The 25,351-nt window shown below is 36.3% G+C and overlaps 1 protein-coding gene across 1 annotated transcript in view; it reads right to left on the bottom strand.

The window, feature by feature from the left end:
- The window catches only part of CAMK4 (calcium/calmodulin dependent protein kinase IV), a gene marked incomplete at its 3' end in the record, with an annotated part of 242,041 nt that overhangs the window by 107,493 nt on the left and 109,197 nt on the right, over nucleotides 1-25,351 (bottom strand). The window contains exon 2 of the mRNA XM_080704774.1: nucleotides 11,215-11,293. Coding sequence (XP_080560900.1) covers nucleotides 11,215-11,293 — 79 coding nt within the window. The remainder of the gene's footprint in view (nucleotides 1-11,214; nucleotides 11,294-25,351) is intronic.

The raw sequence follows: 25,351 nt of genomic DNA, 5'->3' as shown, positions 1-25,351 counted from the left end.
AAAGACAGAAGAAAATAATGTTAAATTAAAAAGCATATAATCATGCCCTGGGGCTAGAATTGAAAGGAGATTCTAGAGATCCTAAAGATTTAATGTTTGAGTGGGAAAAATAATTCACTATCAATGTTATTCCACTGCCATCTATTCTTTCTAGATGTGGAGGTTCGGATTTACCTCCCTTGTAAAGAAGTACCTTCTCATTAGCAAAACCCACAGCTTCATTCTTCTTGAAAAGACCAGATACTTTCAGAAATCAGAGGTTAAAGTGTGTCACCTTGATATTCTGTGTCTTTTTCTATACAATTACATACATCTCCTCAAATCTCTTCTGCATTAAAGGACTCAAGATCTAAAAGTTCATGTAGGAGACCTTGGGTATATATGTACACATTCCTTGTTAATGCCATGGCAGTGTTTCTCTGTTCCTTCTCCTCCCCCCCCTCTTCTTTTTCTTGTTCTTTTTCTTCTTTCTCCCTCTCTCTCCCTTCCTTTCTCTCTCCCTCTCTCCCTCTCCGTCTTTCTCTCTTGCTTTCCTAGACTGACAGAATTCAGAGGAGGCAGTGGCTGAGGGGTGTATAACTTGTGCACTAGGCTGTGTCTCTGATTTGGTGCTGCTGGGCTGGCTTGGTCCCTGAATATGTCAGGTATTTTTGGCCTTTCCTACACAGCTGGGGAAGCCTATGACCTGTCCTTAGCAATCTGTAGCTGTTGCTGTTCTCACTTTGCAGGTCTCAGGTGCACCTGGAGATAGTACTGGTGTGGGGCCTCTTCGTCCCGTGTGGATTGCTCACTTCCCAAAACTAAGACTCTCTTGAACCATTGATTAATAACAGATCAGGTGAGACATAGTGCTGGTAGCTGAACTTAGACTCAGTATTTACTCTAAAAAGTACTTTTAAACTAGCAGAAACTAAAAAATTTGACTTGGAATCTTAAACATTTTTCTCCTGAGATGCTTAGGGGTATCATATTTAGGAAGTATTTTAATTTTCATAAAAACAGAGAATACTTTCTTATTTCTGTTTTTGCATATATGCGTGGTAGTTAAATTTGGGCTTGATATTCACCCACATTCTCACTCATAAACACATTTCAAAATTTAAAAGATAAGGATGCTAATCTTGCATGTGCTTTGACTTATCAATAAAAGACGCCACTCATAGTCTATAGGGCTTTATTATGTATATTTACCCTAAAATCCATCAGAACACACAATATGTCCTGGTGCTGTGATGGAAAAAGAAACTATTTCTAGACTATTCTGATTTTGCTATCTCAAAGAGAAATCCTGCCAGTGACAGCTTGGAATGTTAGGAGGAAAAAAGCAGTTTAGATATAACTATCCATTTGATATATTTTTCAGACTTCCTAGGTAGAGATAAGTATGGACATTTACTGAATTTATCCTGTGTTAGACATTTGTTACAGAGAGGAAATTGAACCCAGGTTTACATAAACTCCAGACATCACTACATCCATCAATGCAGTAAGACAAAGAGTTAAAGGACTCACCAAAACAGGTATGTAGTTTGTGTATCTCACCACCTGCCCCTATTTTTTTATGCTTAATCACAATTTTTATTTCCAGTTTTTAATTTTAATATTCCACACACTTTGTGTACATATATTTGTAAATGATTTATTTTCCTTAGTAATATGATTCTCACTGTTATAATGAGAGGAATGTTATTTTATTTTTAATTCTTTAGTGGTTAAATGATGGTTTATTGTTATTCCATATATTTATTCATATTTCTCAATAGACTACCTATTATTCAATATCCTTTGCTATAATAACAAAATTAACTAGCTATATTTCTTTTTTGTGGTACTGGGGGTGTAACACAGGAACCTGCCCCTATTTTTATTTCATTTGTTAGTGAATGTCTTTGTTCTCTTTGTGTTGCTAACACAGAATGCCTGAGCTGACATTCTTTATAAAGAGTTTTTTTTGGCTTATGATTCTGGGAGTTGGAAGGTCCAAAACGCTTGGTTGGTGCCCAGACTCTTGTAAGGGTCTCAAGGCTGTGTCACAAAATGGCAAAAAGTGGAAAATAGCTGGCTGTGTGCAGTAGGGGCCAAGGGTTTGGTCTCACTTCATAATAACCGCTCTGGAAAGAAGTAGCCTGGTTTTGTGAGAATTACATTAATTCTCAAGGATGGTGCTCCTTACCAAATCAGCTCTTAGACCTCACCACAACACTGGCCAATGAGCAACAAGCTTTCAGCACAGGGACCTTTGAGAGATGAACTATCCAAATCAATGCCACTGCTATGGAATGAGAACGCATTGACAGTATTTAGAGAAGAAATATTTTCCTTGTATTTCCTGTGCATAGAAAATGCCATTTGCCCTTGCTTCACAAGTGCCTTCGCAGCTGCACCAGTCCTCTCTGTGTCCGTGTCAGTAAAGCTTTACTTGTCCTTTGTCAGCTTGCCAAGGAGCAACGTCTAGTTTCAGCTCCAAATCTGGGCCTGACTTTTTTTTCTTCCTCCTATTGGAGCCTTGATGGCATAAATAGAAAAGACCCAGTTTGCAGACTCAAAAGAACTGGGTTCCATCCCACATGCTATTGTATACTTAGGCTAGTTAGGTGTCTAAAACTCACATAAGCAAGTCACTCCCACAAAATGCTTTACATTAACCTGTCGAAGAGGGTTCTACACAGCACGTATGGATCAGATGTGGGCCCCATTCTCATTAGCAATGTGCTCCCTTACTTTTAAATCTACTGAAGTGACACATGGCTATTTGAGAGTGCTTAATTAAAGAAGAATTGAAAACTAATTCAATACTGAAAACTATTTGGATCTCGTCTAATTAATATCCTCTGGTACCTACCCATTCATTCCCCCTTCCCCCGTTCAGTAAATTAATGGTTTTGGAGTTCCATGGCTTGATCTCTCCTCCTCCTCCTCCTCCTCCTCCTCCTCCTCCTCCTCCTCCTCCTCCTCCTCCTCCTCCTCCTCTTCCTCCTCCTCCTCCTCCTCCTCCCCTTCTCCTCTTCCTCTTCCTCCTCCTCCTCCTCCCCTTCTCCTCTTCCTCCTCCTCCTCCTCCTCCTCTTCCTCCTCTTCCTTCTTCACATTCTTCCTCTCATCTTTTCTTTTATTGTCTGGATAGATGCAGCTTTAATCATCATTCAACTTTATAATATAAAAAATTCAAAAGCTAACACTTTCTTAAAATATTTTTCTCTGCTCACACTAAGATTATAGTGTTTCCCCTTCTCACTGACAGGAACAGTGAGTTTGCCTTGAGGCTGACAGGCTGTGTTCTGGTATCCTCTATCCTGGTGGACATACGTCCTGATTTGTGGTTCATGGACACCATTCCTGAGCTCTCATGTCCTGACCCTGAGCTCCTATCAGCTTCCTTCCTGTCCCAGCTCTTGCCTCTCGTTCCAAGGCATTTCCTACTCACCTCTCTAGAAAGTCTCTCCCTCTAAGGTGTCCTTTGTCTTTGGCTGGTTACACACTTCCTTTTTCTTCTCCATAATCTCCTCAAAAGGGTAAAGATCACTTTAAGTTCAACCACCCACAGTTTGTAAACACACTAGGGGCTTAAATGTAATAAATTTATACAGATGATGTATCGCTTGTGTGCTCACAACTTTCAGATGTGTACACCCTTTGGACAATAATACTCAGGCCTATATAATCTATCTATTTTCCTCATTCTCCCTCCCTCCCATAAGCTTGTCTCTGAATCATGATGTTTATAATTAAAAAGTCAACAAAATACTTATAAGAGCACAATATATGAGGAGATGGAAAAGCTAACAGAATTGTGATACATTCCAGAAATGTTTATATCAAAAAAGGAAACAAATCAACCCATTAATAATGAACTCTCTACAAGAATGATCAGACTTACAGGGGAGCTTTTAAGTGGTAGAGCATACAAATCAGGCCAAGTTTTTAATATTCCACCCTGCTACCTTTTTCTCTTTAATGGACATACACTTCATGAATAGAATAGAAATATCTCTGTTCCTATTCCAGAAAACCTGGCTTAATAGTCCCTATGAAAATCAATAGGTTCCAACTGACAGATGCTAGTGGAAGTTACACTTCACCTGACACGGCTTGTTATCTGCAAGCTAATTTCCTTAATGTGTTCTTGAGACCTCTATTGGGCCCAAAACTTCTATTTGAGCTGGTGATTCATTATTCTCTGTTCCATCATTGACTACGGTGCCCTAGCCCCCACTTGCAGAGTACACAAACCTGTGGTTAAAAGTGGCTAGTAGCAGTGTTTAATGGAAGCACGCCTTTAACCAGATTGAGTTATCCACCTCTTTTGGTACATCATAACTATAAAATATGTGGTTCTTGGTCAGGTTTCTATGTTCAGAAAGGATAGGTCAAAAGAGCCAGAGCAGGAAACCTTTATCATTCATCCCCCAAATCTGTCAGGTGTATGTTACAGTGACAGAGTGTAGGGGTTGTCCTACTCATTAAAGCCAGAGGGTAAGCAGGCTTACTCCCCTCAGCCCAAAGAGTCTTGGCTATTTTGCTATTTATTTTTAATTTTCTTCAGTTTATTGAAGTACAACTGACAAAAAACTATACATATTTAAGGTATATATACATATATACACAGTGTGATGTATATATACACATACATACACAGTGTGATGCTTTGGCACACATATGCACTCTGCAATAATCACCAGAGTCAAGTTCATTAACATATCTGTCCCCTCACACAGTCACTTTTTTATGCGGTGGTGTAAATGTTTAAGATCGACTCAAAGAAAATTTCAAGTATACAATGTCTCACAATTAACTATATAGATACTATGCAGCACATTAGGTGTCCAGAATTTATTCATCTTATAACTCAAAGTTACATCAATGTCTCCTACTTCCCCCATCCTTGTTCTTCTACTCTCTGTTTCTGTAAGTTCCACTGTTTTAGATTCTACATTTAAGCAAAATGATGTGGTGTTAGTCTTTCTGTGCCTGGTTTATGTCACTTAGCAGAATGCCCATTGGGGTTCAGGCATGTCATTGCGAAAGGCAGAAGGCTGAATATTCTATTATAGGTACACTATGTTTTCTTTATTTGTGCTTCAGTTGAAAAACCAAGCTTATTTCTACATCTTGGTAATTGTGGGTCACCAATGCACATGGAACTGCATGGATATGGAACTAGTTACCTCTTTGGGGGTAGTGATTTTATTTTCTTTGTATTTATATCCAGAGGTAATATTGCTGGATCATATGGTAATTTTATTTATTTATTTATTTATTTATATTTATTTATTTATTTATTTATTTTTGCAGTACTGGGGATGAAACCCAGGGGCATTCTACTTCCAAGCTTCAACCCCAGCTCTACTTTTTTATTCTTTATTTTGAAACAGGGTCTCACTGAGTTGCAAAGGGCCTCACTAAGTAGCTGAGGCTGTCTGTGAACTGTGATCCTCCTGTCTCAGCCTCCAGAATGCTGGGATTACAAGCGTGCGCCACCACGCCCTGTTTTGGTAATTTTATTTTTAATATTTGAGGGATCTCCATGCTGTTTTCCATGATGACTTTGACTATTTACATTCCTGCCAACAATTTATACAGATTTCCTTTTCTCCACAACCTTGATAGCACTTGACATTTTCTGATGGTTTGGGCCATCCTATCGAAGGTAAGGTGGTATCTCAATGTGGTTTTATTTTGTAATTCTATGATGATCGGTGAGGTTGAGCATCTTTTCACACATTTTTTGGCCATTTGTTGTCAATTTGTGTTTGGGAGTGGGGGAGGGATTGATGGTTTCCTTTCACTGATGGTACATGCTCCTGTGTCATTAAGGATCTCAGTGTACCCTAGGTTGTTGATTGCTATAAAATGAATATTTACATCTTCTAAATATCACATAAAATGGAGACAATTAAGGACTTATGCATGAAGGGAAAAATTTTACTTTGTTTCCTTCACCCTTGACTTGTAGTCTGCAAAGTGCATAGTAAAAATTCCACTGATAATAGCAAGCCATTTCGTTCTTATATGCAAGATAATGAAGTATTTATTTAAGAGAAAGAAAAATAGTACTTTCTGTGAGTCTGTAGCTATTCAAACTGAAGTTAGAAAACAAGCCACTCCCGTGCAGAAGGAGAAGATGAGTACCACACCTAGAGATTTGACAAGTTCCTCTCTTCAAGAGCTTCTAAGTGGGAGAGAAAATCAAAAGACATGAAAGATTACTTCATCTGGGTGTGTTGACACACACCTGTAATCTCAGTACTTGGGAGGCTGTGACAGAGGGATCAGTGAACCATAACTTAGCAAAACCCAGTTTAAGAATAACAAATATAAAAGGAGGGCTGGCAGTATGGATTAGTGGTAGAACTTTCTTGGCACCATGAAAACACACACACACATACACACACACACACACACACACACACACAGTACTTCAATCCATTTTCCTTTCTTGTTTACTCTTATTAATTATCAAAGCTGTATTAGCACCAATGACACAACAAAGCAAATGATATTGGTACAGGAATGAAAGGCTTCTTTTTTTTTTTTTGCGGTACTAGGAATGGAACTCAGGGGCATTCTACCTCCAAGCGACATCCTCAGCCCTATTCTTTTTTATTATTTATTTTGAAACAGGGTCTCACTGAGTTGCAAAGGGCCTCACTAAGTAGCTGAGGCTGTCGGTGACCTGCGATCCTCCTGTCTCAGCCTCTGAAAGGCTGGGATTACAAGCGTGTGCTGCCACGCCCGGCTCAGGTATGTTTTTTAATACAATAAAATATTTATTTAACTAAGATTTTCTCTTTTTCAGCACTTTAGTACATTATAATGGAGATGTTTATTATAACATTAAGATACTGTAAGAGATTTAAATGCTTTCCAAAGGGCAGAAGAATGTTCAATTATGTTTAACATGATCTCAGTGTGGAGTTATGTTTTTCTCCATACTTTTCATTATGAGAATGTTCCATATATTGAAATGTTGAAAACAGCATCACGGATACTATTATACTGTACTGTATCCAGCAACTATTGACACGTGCCACATGCACTTACCTTCGCTTTCTTTCCCCGTGTCTACAACACATACACATACACACAAACACACATACACACAAACACAAACACACACACACCTTTTTTGTAGTTTAATAATTTGGAAGTAAACCACAGACGTTATGATGTTGACTGATATGTATTTACAATTTTTGAAATGTATTTATCTATTTATAAAGTACATGGTATTATATGCACATATAAAATATATGTTAATTTAAAATACTTTTCTTATAATTCCATGTTAATTTTCCACAAGGATATTTTAATAGGAAAAATACCCAGTAGTCTAATGTAATAATTTACTTCATGTTCCTTATCAGTACTAACTCTATTTTGTACCTGATCACAAATGGCACATGTATTTCTCCATAAGAACCAGACCTTTACTCTATTTTTCTTTTTTGTGTATGTGGGTCTGGGGATGGAACCCAGGGGCATTCGACCTCCAAGCTAGACCCCCACCCTATTTTTTATTCTTTATTTTGAAACAGTGCCTCACTAAGTTGCAGAGCGCCTCACTAAGTAGCTGAGGCTGTCTGCGAACCCCTATCCTCTGGTCTCAGCCTCCCGAATGCTGGGATTACAAGCGTGTGCTACCACGCTCGGATAAGTCAGAGCAGTTATTTTCAACCAGACATTTAAGTGCTTAATAAATTCTCAGCGATTTTTTAAATGGGGAAATAAGTCTTTAGTGTGAATGTAAAATAAATACCTCCTAAAATATTAAGCCATGGAAAATAAACTTAAAATGCCACAAAAGAAAATTTGGGTAAACCTCCATTAAAAAGTATTTAAACAGACCCTGAGAAAGACAACTGATGTTATAAAAATTGACAGTAAAAGACATAGGGGCTGGAGATTTAGCTCAGTGGTAGAGAACTTCACTTGCTTAGCACGAGCAAGGTCCTAAGTTAAATTTATTGCATGGAAAATGAGAGAAAGAGAGAGAGAGAGAGAGAGAGAGAGAGAGAGAGAGAGAGAGAGAGAGAGAGAGAGAGAAGAGAAAACTTTATATCAATTTACTCAACTGTAAGTTGGATAAGTCTCCTTGCATTTATTAACATTCTAATATTGATATGTTTTGCTCATTTTCAGGTCAAATACTGAATCAAATATTTTGAAATACTCCATAGATGTCCTTCTTGATGTATGGTATTATGGGTAGAATTGTATCCTCCCCTAAAGATATATCACCCTAAATCCCAGTGCCTCAGAGTGTGACATTATTTGGAAACTGTTATTGCAGATACAGTTAATTAAGATGGGGTTATGCTAGCATGAACTGGGTTCCTAATCAAATAGTACTGGTATCCTTATAAGAAGAGAGAACTTTGGACAGAGACATGCACAGAGGGAAGATGATGTGGAGACATTCAGGGAGAAAATGGCCGTGTTAGCAGGAGACAGAATCCAGGGTGATTATCTGCAAGCTAAGGAACACCAAGGATTGCTGACTCAGCCAGAAGCTAGGTGAGAGGCCCAGAACATGGAAGAACATCTCCCTCAAGGCCTGTGGAAGAAACTGTCCCTGCTACCAGTGTGGTGTCATACTTCTAGCTTTCAAAACTTGAGAGAATAAATTTATATTTTTGTGATGGTTTATTACATTACCTTCAGGAAGCTTAATGATAGATGGATAGATAGATAGATAGATAATAGAGATTAAGATTCAGGACGATTACATTTAGGTCTAGTCATAAAATAATGAACTGTCCAATGAAGAAGCATAGTGGTTCCATAGTTGTTAATTTAAACACATTAAGTTGCCATTTCTGTAGGTCAAAATGGCTTAATAGAGACAACACTATGTGGTTTAGCTTAAAGGTACATTACATAAATAATTAAAGCTTTCTGAACCCCTTTATTTTTAGGAGCAAAACCTTTGCTGCATTCTTGAGAAAAGTATTTCATATTTTCCCTGAATCACTTCCCCTCTATAAATAGATTTTTAGCACCCATTCATTTCATTTACAGAAGGAATTTTCTGTCTCCGTGACCTATATAGAATTTAAACACTAGAGGCAATTGCTCTTTGAGGTTTTGCCTGCTGTTTCTCTCATTTACACATCTCTGTGCATGGTTTATCCTAGAAGACAATGCTGGGGATTCCATCTAATTCACATTCAAAGCTGAGGTTCCTCCAGGGGATTTTTTTTTATTCCATTTGGCACAGCAGTAACTGTGTTTGACAACATCTGCCTTACAGCTCCATCTGACAGTTGGTTCCCATCCACATTCTCTTCCGGCCCGTCTTCTGAGGAAGAAGTGTTCACACAGAAGCAGAGTGGAGAAGACAGTGAGGGTGAACCGCACTTGTGCCTTTCAAGGAATAAGAGTCAAGAACCCACCGAATGACTTCAGCTATCTCTTCTTACTCCAAAGATTTGTTACATAAACCAGTATTTTCTAAACCAGCCTTTTGTTCTTTGGGATTCTTGAGCATCCACAAATAATTTCTAGATGTTCTTTTTCTAGATTTTCATACATCTAGGCCCTTTTAAAATTTCTTCAGTGATATAAAAATAATTAATTTTACCAACAATGTTTCCAACCAATAAGAAAAAATAGAACTAAGTTCAAAAACATTTTGCCCAAGTCTACTGCTACAGCATGCCAATTTATTTTCACAAAGAGTAGATATTTAGTAGGATATTCTATTTCACAAAATGTTTAATAATCTTTAATGTAGATAAATTTTATGACTATAAGTTGATTTAAGGAAAATTCCCAACCTTGCCAATCAAAATATTCCCATATGCTGGGTGTGGTGGTGCACGCTTGTAATCCCCGCATGCCTTGGAGGTGGAGACAGGAGGATCGCGCAGGTTTGGAGCCAGCCTCACTGGCTTAAGAGACCCTGTTTCCAAATAAAAATTAAAAAAAAAATAGGTCTGGGAGTGTAGCCCGTAGGTAGAAGGGTTTCCAGGAACCCCAGTACCACCACCAAAAAAAAAAAAAAAAAAAAAATCCCCTATATTTTGGAATAACTTAAGAAATTGCTTATGCCAAACAGAAATTTCAGAAGATAGAGTTTATTAGTAGCCACTGCCACTTAAATGATCACCTACTTTTATTAAACTGCCTTTGTTATTTTGCTATGGCTTTAAATTTCAACAGCTTGTTTCAATGTCATTCTATTTCTGCTAGACTGAAAATCCCATGTCATTAGGTTCTTAATGACAGGGAGTTCTAAAATTTCCCTGTGCCAGGCAATACATTAACAGCTGGTTATATTAGGCTGCCTTTAAAAGGAAAAAAAAATCCCTTGGCCTAAAAAGGTATCATTTGACTTTAAAATATACGATGCTTCTCTCTTTGGCATGCTTTACAGCTGTTTTTCAGAAATATCCATGTTTCACATATTTGTTGGTATAAAATTTGAAAAGGGAAGAACTATGCTATAGAGAGTATCTTATATTGTTGTGGTTTTATGAAGGGAAACTACCTAAGAAGAAAAAGCACAAGTACAGCATTAATAAGGTAAAATACTCTCGGGGTGGGCGGGTGTGGGGGAGCAGAGTATCTCACAAAGGTGCTACTGCTTACATTTTGAATTCTCACCTGCTGCATTTCTCACTCATTAGCAATGAACCTAAGGCACCCTGGCCTCTCCCAGCTCATCTAGTGTTCATGGCAAAAGAAGTAATCCCAAAACAAAGTTCTTTCTTTTTTAAATACAAACTTCTGGATGGACAGGTTCAGTCCGAGAAACACTAACATCTGTCCAGTTGGACCATACTGAGGCAAATCCAAGCCCTGCAAGTCTAGACAAACTGCAGGCTGGTGGCTCCTTTCTCAAATACAGAGATTGCTGTTTCATTTCAGCTCCTTTTAAATAGCAAGCTTCTCTAGGATAGTAAAATATGACTGTAGTATTTATCAGCCAAGAAGATGGCTGATCTACGAAGCAAGGCTTCCCTGCCAGCTCCAAAGCTTTGCCTTTTCACACTTCTCCTCATAGCCACATCCAGTCTAAGATCTAGTAGCTTTCAAAGCGTTCTGCAGTGGTTTCCATCATCAGGCAGCAGCAATCTGTTTGGGTGGCACTCTCCCTATGAAGATTGCAACCAGTCTGCTGTGCTGGGTGGCTTCCTGGCCCCTTGAGTCAGGCTCCTGATGTCTCCAGATCACCAGTCCCTCAGAGATGCTGTTATATAAGGAAATAAACTTACTGTTTTCTTTAACACTTTGAGAGCATAAGGCTTCTGGGTCCCCTTCTGTTTGCATCTGTACACAATGGATGTAGCACCCCTTGAGGGGGAAAAAGACAAAAAGACAGTGTTATGCTTTGGACAGGGAAAAGCTCGAAAATAAGTATCTCTTGCAGTTACCCTCAGAACTGGCAAGTGTTTACACCGTCCGCTATACGCTGGCCCTAGATCTCAAGAGGATTTTTTTTTTCACAAATGAACATAGTTTGCTCAGAAAATTTTAGTTTTCTTTAGTCTGCCTTTTTCCTCCTGCCCCATCCCAATACGAGGAACACACCTAGGGCTGGTGCATCAAGCTCATCGGGTCCTCGGGTAAACATGGCTTCTGGAGAACACCCTTTCCAGTTCAGAATCCCAGCTTCCTAAAGGTACATGTCTGGAGTAAAATAAGCCATGTGGCTTTAGGACAAGGGTGCAAGTTCTGTGCTTTTGTAAGGTCAGAACAGAGTACTTCACCACTTGGCAAGGGAGTTAGCAACCCTCCCCTACTTTTTTCTTTCTTTTTATTTAAACCTTTAAAGAAGAATGGTAAGAAAGAACCCCATTACTACTTTTATATATTTGTACGGTTACTAAAAAGAGAGCATTAAAAAGCAGAACAGTGTAGTTCAAATGCTCCCACCCCACCCAGGAAGCAAGAGCGTAAAAGAGACAGAGACAAAAAGAGATTAACAGGCCAAAGAGGTTTAAGTTTCAACTTCAGAAAGAGATCTCTGAAAAGAGCTTAAAATAGGGTCAGTTAGAGGTCAAGCTGGCCGACTTTGAAGATCAGGCCAAAGAACCTCCTGTGACACATGCAGTCTCAAGGTGCTGAAATTTCAAGTTATAAAACCAAATACATTCCTAGCCATCTAAGCACAATAAATTTTTAACAGAGCCAAGAGAAATCAGGTCTGGGTCTTATTTACTAATGGCAAAGAAAAATGTTATTGCATTTTGAAATCTCTGGTAAGAAGTGACATATACACAAAGAAATACAGGGTTCTAGAAATAGAATAAGTAGAAGTAAATATATTTTTTTTTCTTTCTTTTTTTGTGGGTCTGGGGATGGAATTCAGGGGCATTCAACCCCTGAGCTATACCCCCTGCTCTACTTTTTTATTCTTTATTTTGATCAGGGTCTCACTAAGTTGCTGTCTGTGAACCACTATCTTCCTGCCTCAGCCTCCCAAATGCTGGGATTACAAGCATGCACCACTGCACTCAGTTTATTTTTCTTATTTATGATACCTTTAAATAATAGCTATCTAAAGAAATATATCAATAATACATTGCTTATAGCATATGTAAAAATAAAAAGTATGATAAGAGCATAAGGGAAAGGAGAGAGACACTGGTGTAATACCAAGTCTTTATAGTACATTTTAGGTATATGATATTATCTAAAGGTAGATGCTCATTAATTAAAACTGTATATTGCTTAACCTAGGGCAATGAGTAAATAGTTCTTTAAAAGAAAAATCAAGAAAAAGGAGATATCACCACTGATAGTGAAGAAATTCAAAACATTATCAGAAACTACTTTAAAAATTTATACTCCAATAGATTTGAAAACCTGGATGAAATTGACAGATTTCTAAACACAGTTAACCTTCCTACACTCAACCAAGAGGACATAGCAAGCCTAAACCAACCAATAACAACCAAAGAAATAGAAACGGCAATAAAAATTCTTCCACCAAAGAAAAGCCCAGGCCCAGATGGGTTCCCAGCTGAATTCTACAAAACCTTCAGTGAACAACTAATACCAATACTTCATAACACGTTCCGGGAAATTGAAAGAGATGGAACTCTTCCAAATTCCTTCTATGAGGCCAGTATCACATTAATCCCCAAACCAAATAAAGATACCTCAAGAAAGGAAAACTACAGACCAATATCCTTAATGAACATAGATGCAAAAATTCTAAACAAAATACTAGCTATACGCATTCAAAACTATATCAAGAGAATAATTCATCACGACCAAGTCGGTTTCATCCCAGAAAAACAAGGCTGGTTCAACATACGCAAATCAATACATGTTATTCACCACATAAATAGAACCAAGAACAAAAACCACATCATCATAGCAATAGATGCTGAAAAAGCATTCGACAAAATCCAACACCCATTTATGTTAAAAACACTGCAAAAAATTGGGATAGGAGGAAAGTACTTCAACATCATTAAGGCAATATACTGCAAACCCAAAGCCAACATTATATTGAATGGGGAAAAACTGCAAGAATTTCCGCTACAGTCAGGAACAAGACAAGGATGCCCACTTTCACCTCTCCTTTTCAATATAGTCCTTGAGACTCTTGCTGCAGCAATCAGACAAGAGAAGGAAATCAAAGGAATCCACATAGGAAGAGAGGAAGTGAAATTATCCTTATTCGCAGATGACATGATCCTTTATCTGGAAGACCCAAAGAACTCAACCAAAAGACTTCTGGAGCTGATCGACAAATTCGGCAAAGTCGCAGGTTACAAAATCAACCTAAAGAAATCAGTGGCCTTTCTTTATGCCAACAACGAATCCACAATGAAGGAAACAAAAACAACAATTCCATTCACTATAACCTCAAAACCAATAAAATACCTAGGAATAAACCTAACCCAAGATGTAAAAGACCTCTACAACAAAAACTATAAAACATTAAAGAAAGAAATAGAAGAAGACCTTGGAAGATGGAAAGATCTCCCGTGCTCATGGATAGGCAGAATAAATATCATCAAAATGGCCATTCTGCCAAAACTGATCTATAGGTTCAATGCAATTCCCATTAAAATACCAGTGACATTCTTCAGAGACCTAGAAAAATCAATCATGAACTTCATATGGAGAAAGAAAAGACCTAGAATAGCCAAAGCAATTCTCAATAACAAGAAACACGCAGGAGGCATTACAATCCCAGACTTCAAACTATACTATAGAGCAATAGTAGTAAAAACAGCATGGTACTGGCACAAAAACAGATATACTGACCAGTGGATTAGAATAGAAGATACAGAAACAAACCCACACATCTTTAGTCAATTAATCTTTGACAAAGGGGCCAAACACATACGCTGGAGAAAAGACAGCCTTTTCAACAAGTGGTGCTGGGAGAACTGGCTAACCATTTGTAAAAAGATGAAACTAAACCCCTATATCTCACCTAACACAGGAATCAACTCAAGATGGATCAAAGACTTAGAAATTAGACCTGAGACGGTGAAGTTAGTAGAGGAGAACATAGGTTCAACACTACAACATATTGGCACAGGCAGTAACTTTCTCAACAAAACCTCCAAAGCTCAGGAAATTAAAGCAAGAATAAACAAGTGGGATAACATTAAACTAAAAAGTTTCTTCTCATCAAAGGAAACTATCAATAACCTAAAGAGGAAGCCTACAGAATGGGAAAGGATCTTTACCAGCCACCATTCTGATAGGGGGCTAATATCCAGAGTATACAAAGAGCTCAAAAGGCTCTACACCAACAAAACAAACAACCCAATCAAGAAATGGGCAAATGAACTAAATAGACACTTCACAAAAGAAGAGATACAAAGGGCTAATAGATACATGAAAAGATGTTCTTCATCACTGGCCATCAGGGAGATGCAAATCAAAACTACACTGAGATTCCATCTAACCCCAGTCAGAGTAGCAAGCATAAAGAAATCAAACAACAACAAATGCTGGCGAGGATGTGGGGAAAGAGGAACTCTTTTACACTGTTGGTGGGAGTGCAAACTAGTTCAGCCACTATGGAGATCTGTGTGGAGATTCCTAAGAAAGGTGGGAATAGATCCACCATATGATCCAGCTATACCACTCCTGGGTATCTTTCCAAAAGGGTTGAATTCAGAGAAATACAGCAACATATGCATACCTATGTTCATAGCAGCACAATTTGTAATAGCCAAAATATGGATCCAACCCAGATCACCATCAACAGATGAATGGATAGCAAAACTGTGGGAAATACACACAATAGAATTCTATTCAGCCATAAAGAAGAACAAAATTATATCATTTGCAAGAAGATGGAAAGCCCTGGAAAGCATCATGTTAAGTGAGATCAGCCAAGCACAGAAGGAGAAGATACACATGTTTCCTCTAATATGCCCAAACTAGAAAACACAAAGGATACCAGTAGGACCCCAGATATTAGAGGGGAAATACTAGCTAAGTTTTAATGGAAAGATAGGAGAGGAGAAAGGCCGATCTTGATTAAGGAGTATCTTCACCTGAACATGTGTAAAATTATGAATAAGACATGGTTAACCTGGCCAAACATTGGTGGGGGGGGGAGAGAAAACGGGGGCGGGGGGGAGAGGGCACCAAATATAGTGTAAATGTATACTATTTATGTTCAATAAAAAAAATTGTTAAAAAAAATAAAAAAATAAAAGATAAAAAAAATAAAATAAAATTTTGAATAATCATTCTAAACTTTAAAAAAAATAAAATAAAAGAAAAATCAATAATAAAACTGACATCCAAAAATTAAAAATGAAATGCCAAAGAGAAAAAGCAAAAAAGAGGTTTAAGAAATAAAATACCTAACAATGTGGTGATTTAAAATCCAATCATATTCAATAACTGAATTAAATTTAAATCTAATAAGTCACAAATTAAAAATTAAAGATATCATATTAGAGCATAATATCAAGATTAAACTATATGCTATGCACAAAATATTCATTTTATATATAGACATAAATAGGCTAATAATAAAATGATAAACAATACTATGCAGACTTTAAAGAAGGCAGAAATAGCTATAGTCATGTCAGACAAAGTAGACTGAAGAACTTATAAAGAGAAATATTAATTCAAAGGGATGAATTCCTCAAAATAACATAAGTGTAAACATGCCTATATCTAACAATAGAGCTTCAAAATACATAAAGCAAAAATAATAGAATTGAAAGAAGAAATACAAAAATCCATAAGTACACTTGGCAATTTCAACAGTCTCTTGGGAATGATTACACTATCAACTAAATTAAGCTAACTGATATTTAGAAAATATTCTGCACATTCTTTTCGAAGTTACAAGACTCATACAGTAGTTGATTTATAGGCTTATTATAAAGCTACAGTAATGAAGAGAGTGGTATTGAAAAGAATGGAGATAAAACAAAAGACAAAAGGAATGAAAAAAGAGATCAAGAAGCAGTCCTATACATACGTGACCAATTGGTTTCACTGGAGAAAGGGTAGTCTTTCCAATAAACAGTGCTGAAACAACTAAATACTCATATGCAGAAAACAATGGGAGAAAGTATTTGCAGCACACATATCTGATAAGAGATTGATATTTAAAAAACTATAAGGAATTCAACTCCTCAATAGGCAAGAAAACAAAGATACCAATTTTTAAACACAAAGAAATAGACATCTCTCAAAAGAAGACATACAAATACATAACAGGTGCAAAAAGGAGCTCAACAGCACTAATTATCAGGGAAAAGCAAATCAAAACCACAATGAAGTATCACTTTCCATCTATTAAGTTAGCTATTATTAAAACGATGGAAGATACCAAGTATTGTTCATTATATGGAGACTAAAGAATCCTTGCACATTGTTGGCAGAAATGGTGCAGTCGGTATATAAAACAGTATGGAGGTTTCTCAGAAAAATTAAAAAGAAAAGCTATCCTGGGATTTGAAAATCACAATACTGGTATAAATCCAGCATATGATCAGCCATATCACTCTAAGGTATCTTACCAAAGAAACTGAAATCAAAATATTATAGTAATCATGCATATCCATATTTTAGCATCATAGTTCACAATAGCCAAATTATGAAACCAACCTAGGTGCCCATCAATAGATGAATGGGTTACAAAAATATGGGCTAAATACACAGTGAAATTCTACTCAGCAATAAAGAACAAAATAATGTCATTTGCAGGAAAATGGATAGACCTGGAGAATACTGTGTTAAGTGAGATTACCCAGACCCAGAACATGAAGAGCCATATGTTTTTTCAAATATTAAGAAGCTAGGGAGTAATTGGGATACCAGAGGGATCTTAATAATGGAGGAGAAACTCCAGTGGAGCCAGGAAGGTGATCCAGGGGAAGGAGGTGGGGAGAGGCAGAATCGTGAAGGAATCACTTCCATTGACATTACGCGCAACTGTGAGGATACCAATTCCAATCTCAATGTTCTGTCGGGGGGTGCAGAGAGTGCAGGGAGAAAGCCCCCTAAGTGCTGTGTGTCTGTGTGTCACTATCACTCTGAACTAACTTATGTGAGACCATGATGCACCAACAAAAGTATTAAAGAAAACAAAGAAGATAGAAACATGTCGAAAATATATCTGTTTTCCTATGTTCATTGTGACATTATTCCCAATAGCCAAGATATGGACTAAATCTAATTGCTCATTAATAGATGAATGAATGAATGGATAAAATGTATGTGGATACATAATGCACCCACAGGATGGAATACTACTGAACCTTTAAAAACAAGAAACTCTTATCATTTTTAACAAAATGGATGAACGTGGAGAACACTACATAAAATGAAATAGGCCAAACACAGAAAGTGAAAACATTGCATGGTCTCACTTTTAATTGGGATGTGAAAATTTTGCAATCATAGAAATTGAGAGTAGAGTGGTTGGAGTGTAGAGGGGTTGGGGAGATGTTGCTCAGTGGATTCAAAGAACAAGATTATTGGACACTCGAAAATCACTGAATAGTTTTTAAGTGTTCACTCCCCCAAAATGTATGAGGTAATGCATGTGTAAATTTCTTGATTTAGTCATGTCACAGTGTCACGTATTTAGAAGCATCGTGTTGTACATGGTGCAAGAATATATACTTTAATTATAAATAAAATATTTAAACATAGACTTTACCAAAAATATATGGATGATAAATAAAAACATGCAAAGATGCTTAATGGTATTAGTCATTTGGGAAGTGTAAAGTAAAACCATGAGAAAATAACATACCTATTTGAATGCCTTTATAAAAAGGGGGTCAAGAGCTATTCCTCTGATAAAGGACTCATATTTAGGATATACAAATTACTTAAAAGACTCAACACTATAAAAACTAACAACCAATCACAAAATAGGCAATTTAACTAAATAGACACGTCTCAAAAAAAGAAATATAAACGGCCAGTACATACATAAAAATATATTCAACATCATAAGCAATCGGGGAGATACAAAATTACTGAGATTCCATCTAACCCTAGTTAGAACGGCAATTATCAATTAGTCAAACAACAATAAATGCTGGTGACAATGTGGGAAAATAGGAACTCTTCTACACTGTTGGTGGACTTCAAAGTACTGCAGCTGCTAGGGAGATTAGTGTGGAGATGCTCAAAAAACTGGGAATAGATCCACCATGTGATCCAACTATACCACTCCTGGGTATCTTTCCAAAACGACTGAAATCAGAATATCATAGTAACACATGCATAAACTTGTTTATGGAAGCACAATTCATAATAGCCAAATTATGGAACCAACCCAGGTATCTGTCAACATATGAATGGATTACAAAATGAGGGCTAGCCACACAATGGAATTCTACTTAGCAGTAAAGAAGAACAGAATTATATCATTTCCATGAAAATGGATGGACCTAGAGAACATTATGCTAAGTGGATTAGCCATGCACAGAAAGTGAAGGATCGATCATATATTTTTTCTCATCTGCAGAAGCTAGAGTGTAACTGGGATATTAGATAATGGAGGGGAAGCTCTAGTGGGGTGAGGGAAGTAATCTTGGGGAGGCTGATGAAGAGAGTGAGAATTAATGAAACAAACACTTGCACTGACATTATATACACATGTGAGAATATCAATGCCAATCTCGATATCTTGTATGGGGATGGTGGGTGAGAAGGGAGCTGGGAGGAAGCCCACCAAGTGCTAGGTACATGTATGTCACCATCACTCTGAACTACATTGTGATGTAAGACTCTAAGGCACAAATAAAAGTATAAAAATAGAAAATGAAAAGGTTGGCAAGGATGTAGAGCAACTAACACTGTTGTACACTGATGGCTGGAATGAAATATCAGGCAGTCGTAGTGAAGGAGAGTCTGGAAAAAGGAGAGTCTGATAAACATACCCGAGGATCTGTCTCACTTCTAGATATTTACCCAAATGAGATAAAAAGCTGTATTCACTTGTATATTTGAACATAAATCTTCAGTGCAACCTTATTAGTATTCATCGAAAACCAGAAATATCTCCAATGTTCCTCAATTGTAAAATAGATTAACAATCTATAGAGCAGCCATACAGTTGGAGTCTACCTATAAATTAAAAGGAATGGACTAGAGTGTAATTAACAACTTCAATGAATCTCTAATATAATATCCCAAGTAAAGGAGGACAGTTTCAAAAGTTGATACATAGTAAAACCCTATTTATATAATATTTGGATAAAGATAAAACTATAGGGAAAGAAAACATATCAGTGGTTTTCAGGGACTCGCAGGTGGGAAAGATATTGTACTATAAATAAATATGAAGAATTTTTTCTCACAATATGACTCATCTATATCTTGTTCCTGGTGAGCTTTGCACAAGTAAATATATTTTAAAAATAAACAGAACTGCACACGAAAAAGAAATTTACTGTAATTTATACCTTAATAAAAAATCTTCCCAGGTAAACCATATAGTTCGAAGGTAATATTTTTTTCAAATTTAGAAATAGGATCTAAGTTGCTGAAGGTCTTGCTAAATTGCTAAGGCTAGCCTCAAACCTGTAGTCTTACTGTCTCAGCCTTCAAAACCACTACACCTACCAATAAAAATGTAGCCATTGGTTTTCATCACATTCTATTTTTGTTTAATGGTAACTGGCAAAATTTTAAGGAGAGAGAGAAAGAAAGAACAAAAAATCAAAAAATACGAGAAAGATTTCTTTTGCAAACTTGAAAAAAACTAAAAATCTAATTTTAACTTATATAAAAACTTTTAAAAGTTACCAGTCAAAAGTTAGTGATACTCAATAATTTATGTAAAAATATTAAAATGTATTCCTTAATTTTATTACATAAATTAACTCAATAATTTAACAATATAAATTTTTGTTTTACAAAAGCTTTTCAAAAAATTTAGCAAATTCTCAAGATAAGTAATAACTTACATATTTTAGTTATAAAAAATAACTCTAGTATGTTTGTGTGTGCGTGTATGTGTGTGTGTTACCGAGAATTGAATCCAGTGGTATTCTACCTCTGAGTTATATCCCTAGACATTTTTATTTTTTATTTTGAAATAGGAACTTGCCAAGTTACCACACACCTGCCTGAAACTCCTGATCATTTTTCCTCAGCCCCCCAAGTACTGAGATTATAAACATGCACCACTGTACCCCGCTACTAGAAATAACTTTTTAAAGAGAAAGATTAAGTTAAAAGAAAAGTCTCAAATAAACATATGCAATGATGACATTTCAGTAATTTCTCAAAAATATACCTTATATCCTTTATTAAATTAAGCAACTATCTTAAGTGTCTAAAATATTAGTTATATTTTTATGTTTATATAAAATGTTCTTTGATATAAAGACTATCAATATTATCAGTTATTTTTAATACAGTAAGAACATAATGTACATTTTGTAACATTTAAAAATAGGTTATATAAAAATAAAACCATCATAAACTTGCTGAGATCCAAAAGAAGCAAGGAGATTATTATTAAAAGATATTATATTCTGGGAATTATTCAACTAAAAATAATGTTCCACTTCTTGTTTCTATTTATTTATAATATATTCTGCTATGATTTTTATGAGAAATAAAATCAGGACTCTTGAAGTCTGAGCTTGGCATGGTTTTCTTTAGTAGAAAGTGTTGGGGAAATTACTTTTGAGCACTAGCTTTGTGTAATATGACTGGTTATCTTTTAAAACCATGTTAAAGGCAAAACTTAAAAGCATAGAACACTATATTTATTAAGCAGAAATGATAGAAAGTGAAACCACCTGTAATATGTTTTTAAAATTGTAGACAGTAAGATGACTATAGTACTATATGTAAACTATAAAATATATATACAACAGAGAATATATTATGCACATATTATACATATTATTGTTCGATTAAAAATATTAAAAAAACATCAGATGTTGATACCTGGTTCTGTGTGCCAAACTTGGGAGTACAAGAGAAATCTCTAGATGTATTATTTATTTATCTGAAGATGTTTCAAGTACAAAGTCCTTTGCTATCACATTTAGGACGACTTAGTATAGAATTTTTTTCCCAAAAATTTGTCTTTACTTTGTTCCTCCTACCCAATACTTAAGAGACAACTATCAACTTTTTCATCTTTGTCCTGACACACATTTTTCTTATTTTTTGTAATATCATCCCTTTGTTCTTCTTTCTTCTTTTGTTTTTTTTTTATTTTTTAAATTGGCGCATTGTATTTGTACATTATAATGGGGTAAAAAACTTGTGTAGACATAAATGCACACATCATCTAGCCAGCCCCCACCCAGTCCCCACCCCACTCCCTCCTCAGCCCTCCCTCCCATGCTTGGCTTAGTGGTTAACTATGATATTCATGAATAAGTATATCCTGTGCTTTAAAGAGTTTCCATCTTCCCCCCTCCTATTCCCACAGTTAGGTTGCCTTATTTTCTCCTCTATAGAATCTCCTTTTTTACCTGGAGTTCCTCCTATGACCCATTTCACCTTAGCTTTCATATATTAGGGAAAGCATCTGATTTCTTACTTTATGTGACTGACTAATCTTACTTAGTATAACGTCCTCCAGTTCCATCCATTTCCCTGAAAATGATATAATTATATTTTTTATGGCTGAGTAAAATTCCATTGTGTACATATCCCACAGTTTTGTAATCCATTCATCTGTTGATGGACATTGGTTTGATTTGATTTTTTTCCTCCAAATTGAATCTAGGCATTTTGACCTAACTGCCCACTAGCTGAGAGATAGATCCCCAAGAGCATCCAAAGGGGAAAGCGGAGATCAAATCTGGGATCAAATCTGATTCAAAATGGAAGAAATTCAGAAGTTTAGATTTACATTGATGCTTCAAGAAATTAAGATGAGATTGCACAATGTTAGGACAATTTCACACTAAGGTCATTCTCCCATTAAGGGGGCTATAAACCAGGGATTAACTTTCTCTGGGAAGACTTAGTAGGACATTTATGGTTGGTTGGGTCAAAGCAACAGAGCTTGGCTTCCTACTTCCTCATGATTTATAGCCTCCTCTTTCGAAATGCAGACACAAAATCTCCTAAAACATTTTAGCTTGGAGGCACTGTTGGCCACATTGATTTTGGCTTTAGTTGTGTCTCTGTGATGATATGCTTCATAGCCATGTAAAATTGTTTTTGCTAAGGTTATTAAGTCTCCTAAGTTACTAGAGTTTTTGTGTGTGTTGAATGGAAGAGGTCTTGAAATGGAACCAAAGAACCTTGTTATCTTTTCCTAATGACGAATGACAAAGGTGCTTGGTTAAAAATATAGTTATGTTGAAATATTAAGCATTTTTAAACATTTAAAAGTATTCAGCCTTGCTCTTGCATTTGATTTTTAAGTTATTTTTAAAATTTTCATCATGTATATGCACTTGCAGGGAAGTTCTTCCACTGCTCTTTTTGCAAAGGTCTAAAGCAAGCTATGATTTACAAGAGCTGTCAATCAAAGTTGAAAACATAATGTGTGCAACTCTGCATACCATTGCATTTCTCCTCCATGACTGACGTGCTATTAAGAATCCTATTCTTTTCACTGATTTTTAGATTGGATGAACTGTTAAAGAAGACTAGTTAAAACTTTAAAATTGGCTCTTCTTGGGTGTGAAAGTAAAGTCACAGGAAGGAACACAGACGTGAAAAAAGACAAAGTCTGTACGTGTTTAATGTCAGCATGTATCTTGCTCCATTTCCAGTGACAGCCTTTCACTGTTTCATTCTCTGTCTCCGTCAGCCTGCAATTCCTCAATACTCTTTAACATTGGAGGGATTCAAGGTATTCTATGGTCATCAAAACCCTGAACCTTCAGTCAACAAAGAACAGGAGGAAAACTGCACAAATGATTTAATTACTGATATGGCATTTTCAATCTACAGCTAACCTTTCAAATTTAGACATTATTATTAGACCTGGGAGCTTTCTGAGTCAATTAAATATGAAAGTCCTAAAGTAAATCTCAAAAATACCACATCAAGGATTAATACTGAACGCTAGGCCTTAAGAAAAGCCCAAGCCCAAGGTTTCACTAAGCTTGAGGTCGGGGTCTATTCACAAATACACTGTTCCTTCTCAGGCTCACCCACTTGCTGAGTCCTGCCGGGAGTCAGGGTATGTGCCTCATTTCATGGCGGCTCATGTTCTTCTTGATGTCTTAGCTTAACTTATGTGACTTTCTCCCTGAGAGATTCACACTGATGTCAACTCATCCCATAGCCACCATCCATCATCTTTTAAGTGTAGTTCCTGACCCACACTCCCTTCTTCAAGACTTTACACTGGAAGCTACTTGACTTCCACTCTGATCATCAACTTGAACCACGTCTTATCTCTGTGTTTCTCAAAACTCTGCTTGCCTATTCAATGATTTTCTTAAGTTGATGTCTGTCAGCTTCTAATCAGGATTTTGATCCTAATGGCAGGATCTCTGCAAAGGCTGTCTTACTTATGACTCTTCTTGTTTTAAATTTTTAATAATGGCTCTATTCTAAGATAAAGTAAAAGCTTAAAAGCTTTGTAAAGTACGTATATAAAACTATCCATGCCAATCTTGATATCTGGTACAGAGAAGGAAGAGGAGTAGAGTGGGGGCTGGGGTTGGGGGGAGCTGGCCAAGCAAGATGTGCATGTATGACCCTATCATCCTGAGCTTTGTTATGATATGAGAGTAAAATGCACCATTAAAAATATATTAAAATTTGCTAAAAATACAAAATAAAGCAAAAGCAGTCTCAAGTTATCTGGTTATCTGAAGTATTTCTTCTCAATGGCAAAATAATAGTAAATTGTGTAGTAAAGCATCTTAATACTTGAATTAGTCCTTTCCTTTGATTTCTTCAAAATATTTATTGTCCCATATTGTTTGCCAGTATCAATTAATCAAACTTCCTGTGGATAATTTTTTTCCTCTGTGAGTGGGTATCTGTATATATAGTTGAATTTAATACCTGTATATACGTAATTAAATTTTTGATCAACCATCTGATGTTATAATAAATTATAAGAACAGCTATAGCTCTTCTTTTTTTTTAACATTTATCCTCTTGGTTTCTGCTATTCCATACCATCTACTATAACACATTTAATGTATAATTATTCAATTCAACTTTTACATTTTCACTCAAGTTAATTTATATTAATAAGCAATATTACCATTATTTTGTATACTATTTATTATAAGGTATAGAAGTGTTAGTTCTATTATATATCTCAGTCCTCAGCTTGCATGTTTCCTCCAATAAAAATTCCATTCAGAGGTCTATCAATGCTGATTAGTATAGACCTTAAAAGTCTTCTTCATTGATGCTACTGAATGAATATATTTTAGTAATGAAGATTTTATTTATTCAGTATGATTGTGAGGAACATTTAAGTTTTCAGCTACTTTGAGCAAAAATTTAATGGGTATACTTATAACGATTTCTTCACAATTTAATTCTAACTTTAATGGGCCTGAGAGAGACGTCTTCTTTCTTTCTGTCCAAGGGAAATATTCTCATTTAGTAAGTAAAATTACCTATGTCATGATCCCAGAAGTCAAGTGCACCATCCAAATTCACTAGGTCATCCTCAAAAGAATGTGTAACCACTCACAGAAATATCGCCTTGTAACTTTATGCTTTCATTTCCGAATAAAACCAAGGCTAACCTATAATTAATTTTGAAATAAAATCATGTCACTCTAGTTAACTCCATCGTAGGGAAGAGGTTGTGATGGATTATAAGAATAGAAGGCTTAGTTGTGTGGGTGTGAGCAATATTCAGTCACCTCTCCAGCTAGAATCCTGCTCATTCTCAAAGTGGAGTTGATTTAAGGGCTAATTGGGAGATGTGTTCATGTATGTCTCCACCATCTTGCATCCCATTAAGATGTATGAATACAATGCACC

Source organism: Muscardinus avellanarius (assembly GCF_963383645.1).
Source record: "Muscardinus avellanarius genome assembly, chromosome: 1".
NCBI classification, from domain to species: domain Eukaryota; kingdom Metazoa; phylum Chordata; class Mammalia; order Rodentia; family Gliridae; genus Muscardinus; species Muscardinus avellanarius.
The sequence above is the reverse complement of the archived record's forward strand: the minus strand, read 5'-3'. Positions and strand labels throughout refer to the sequence as shown.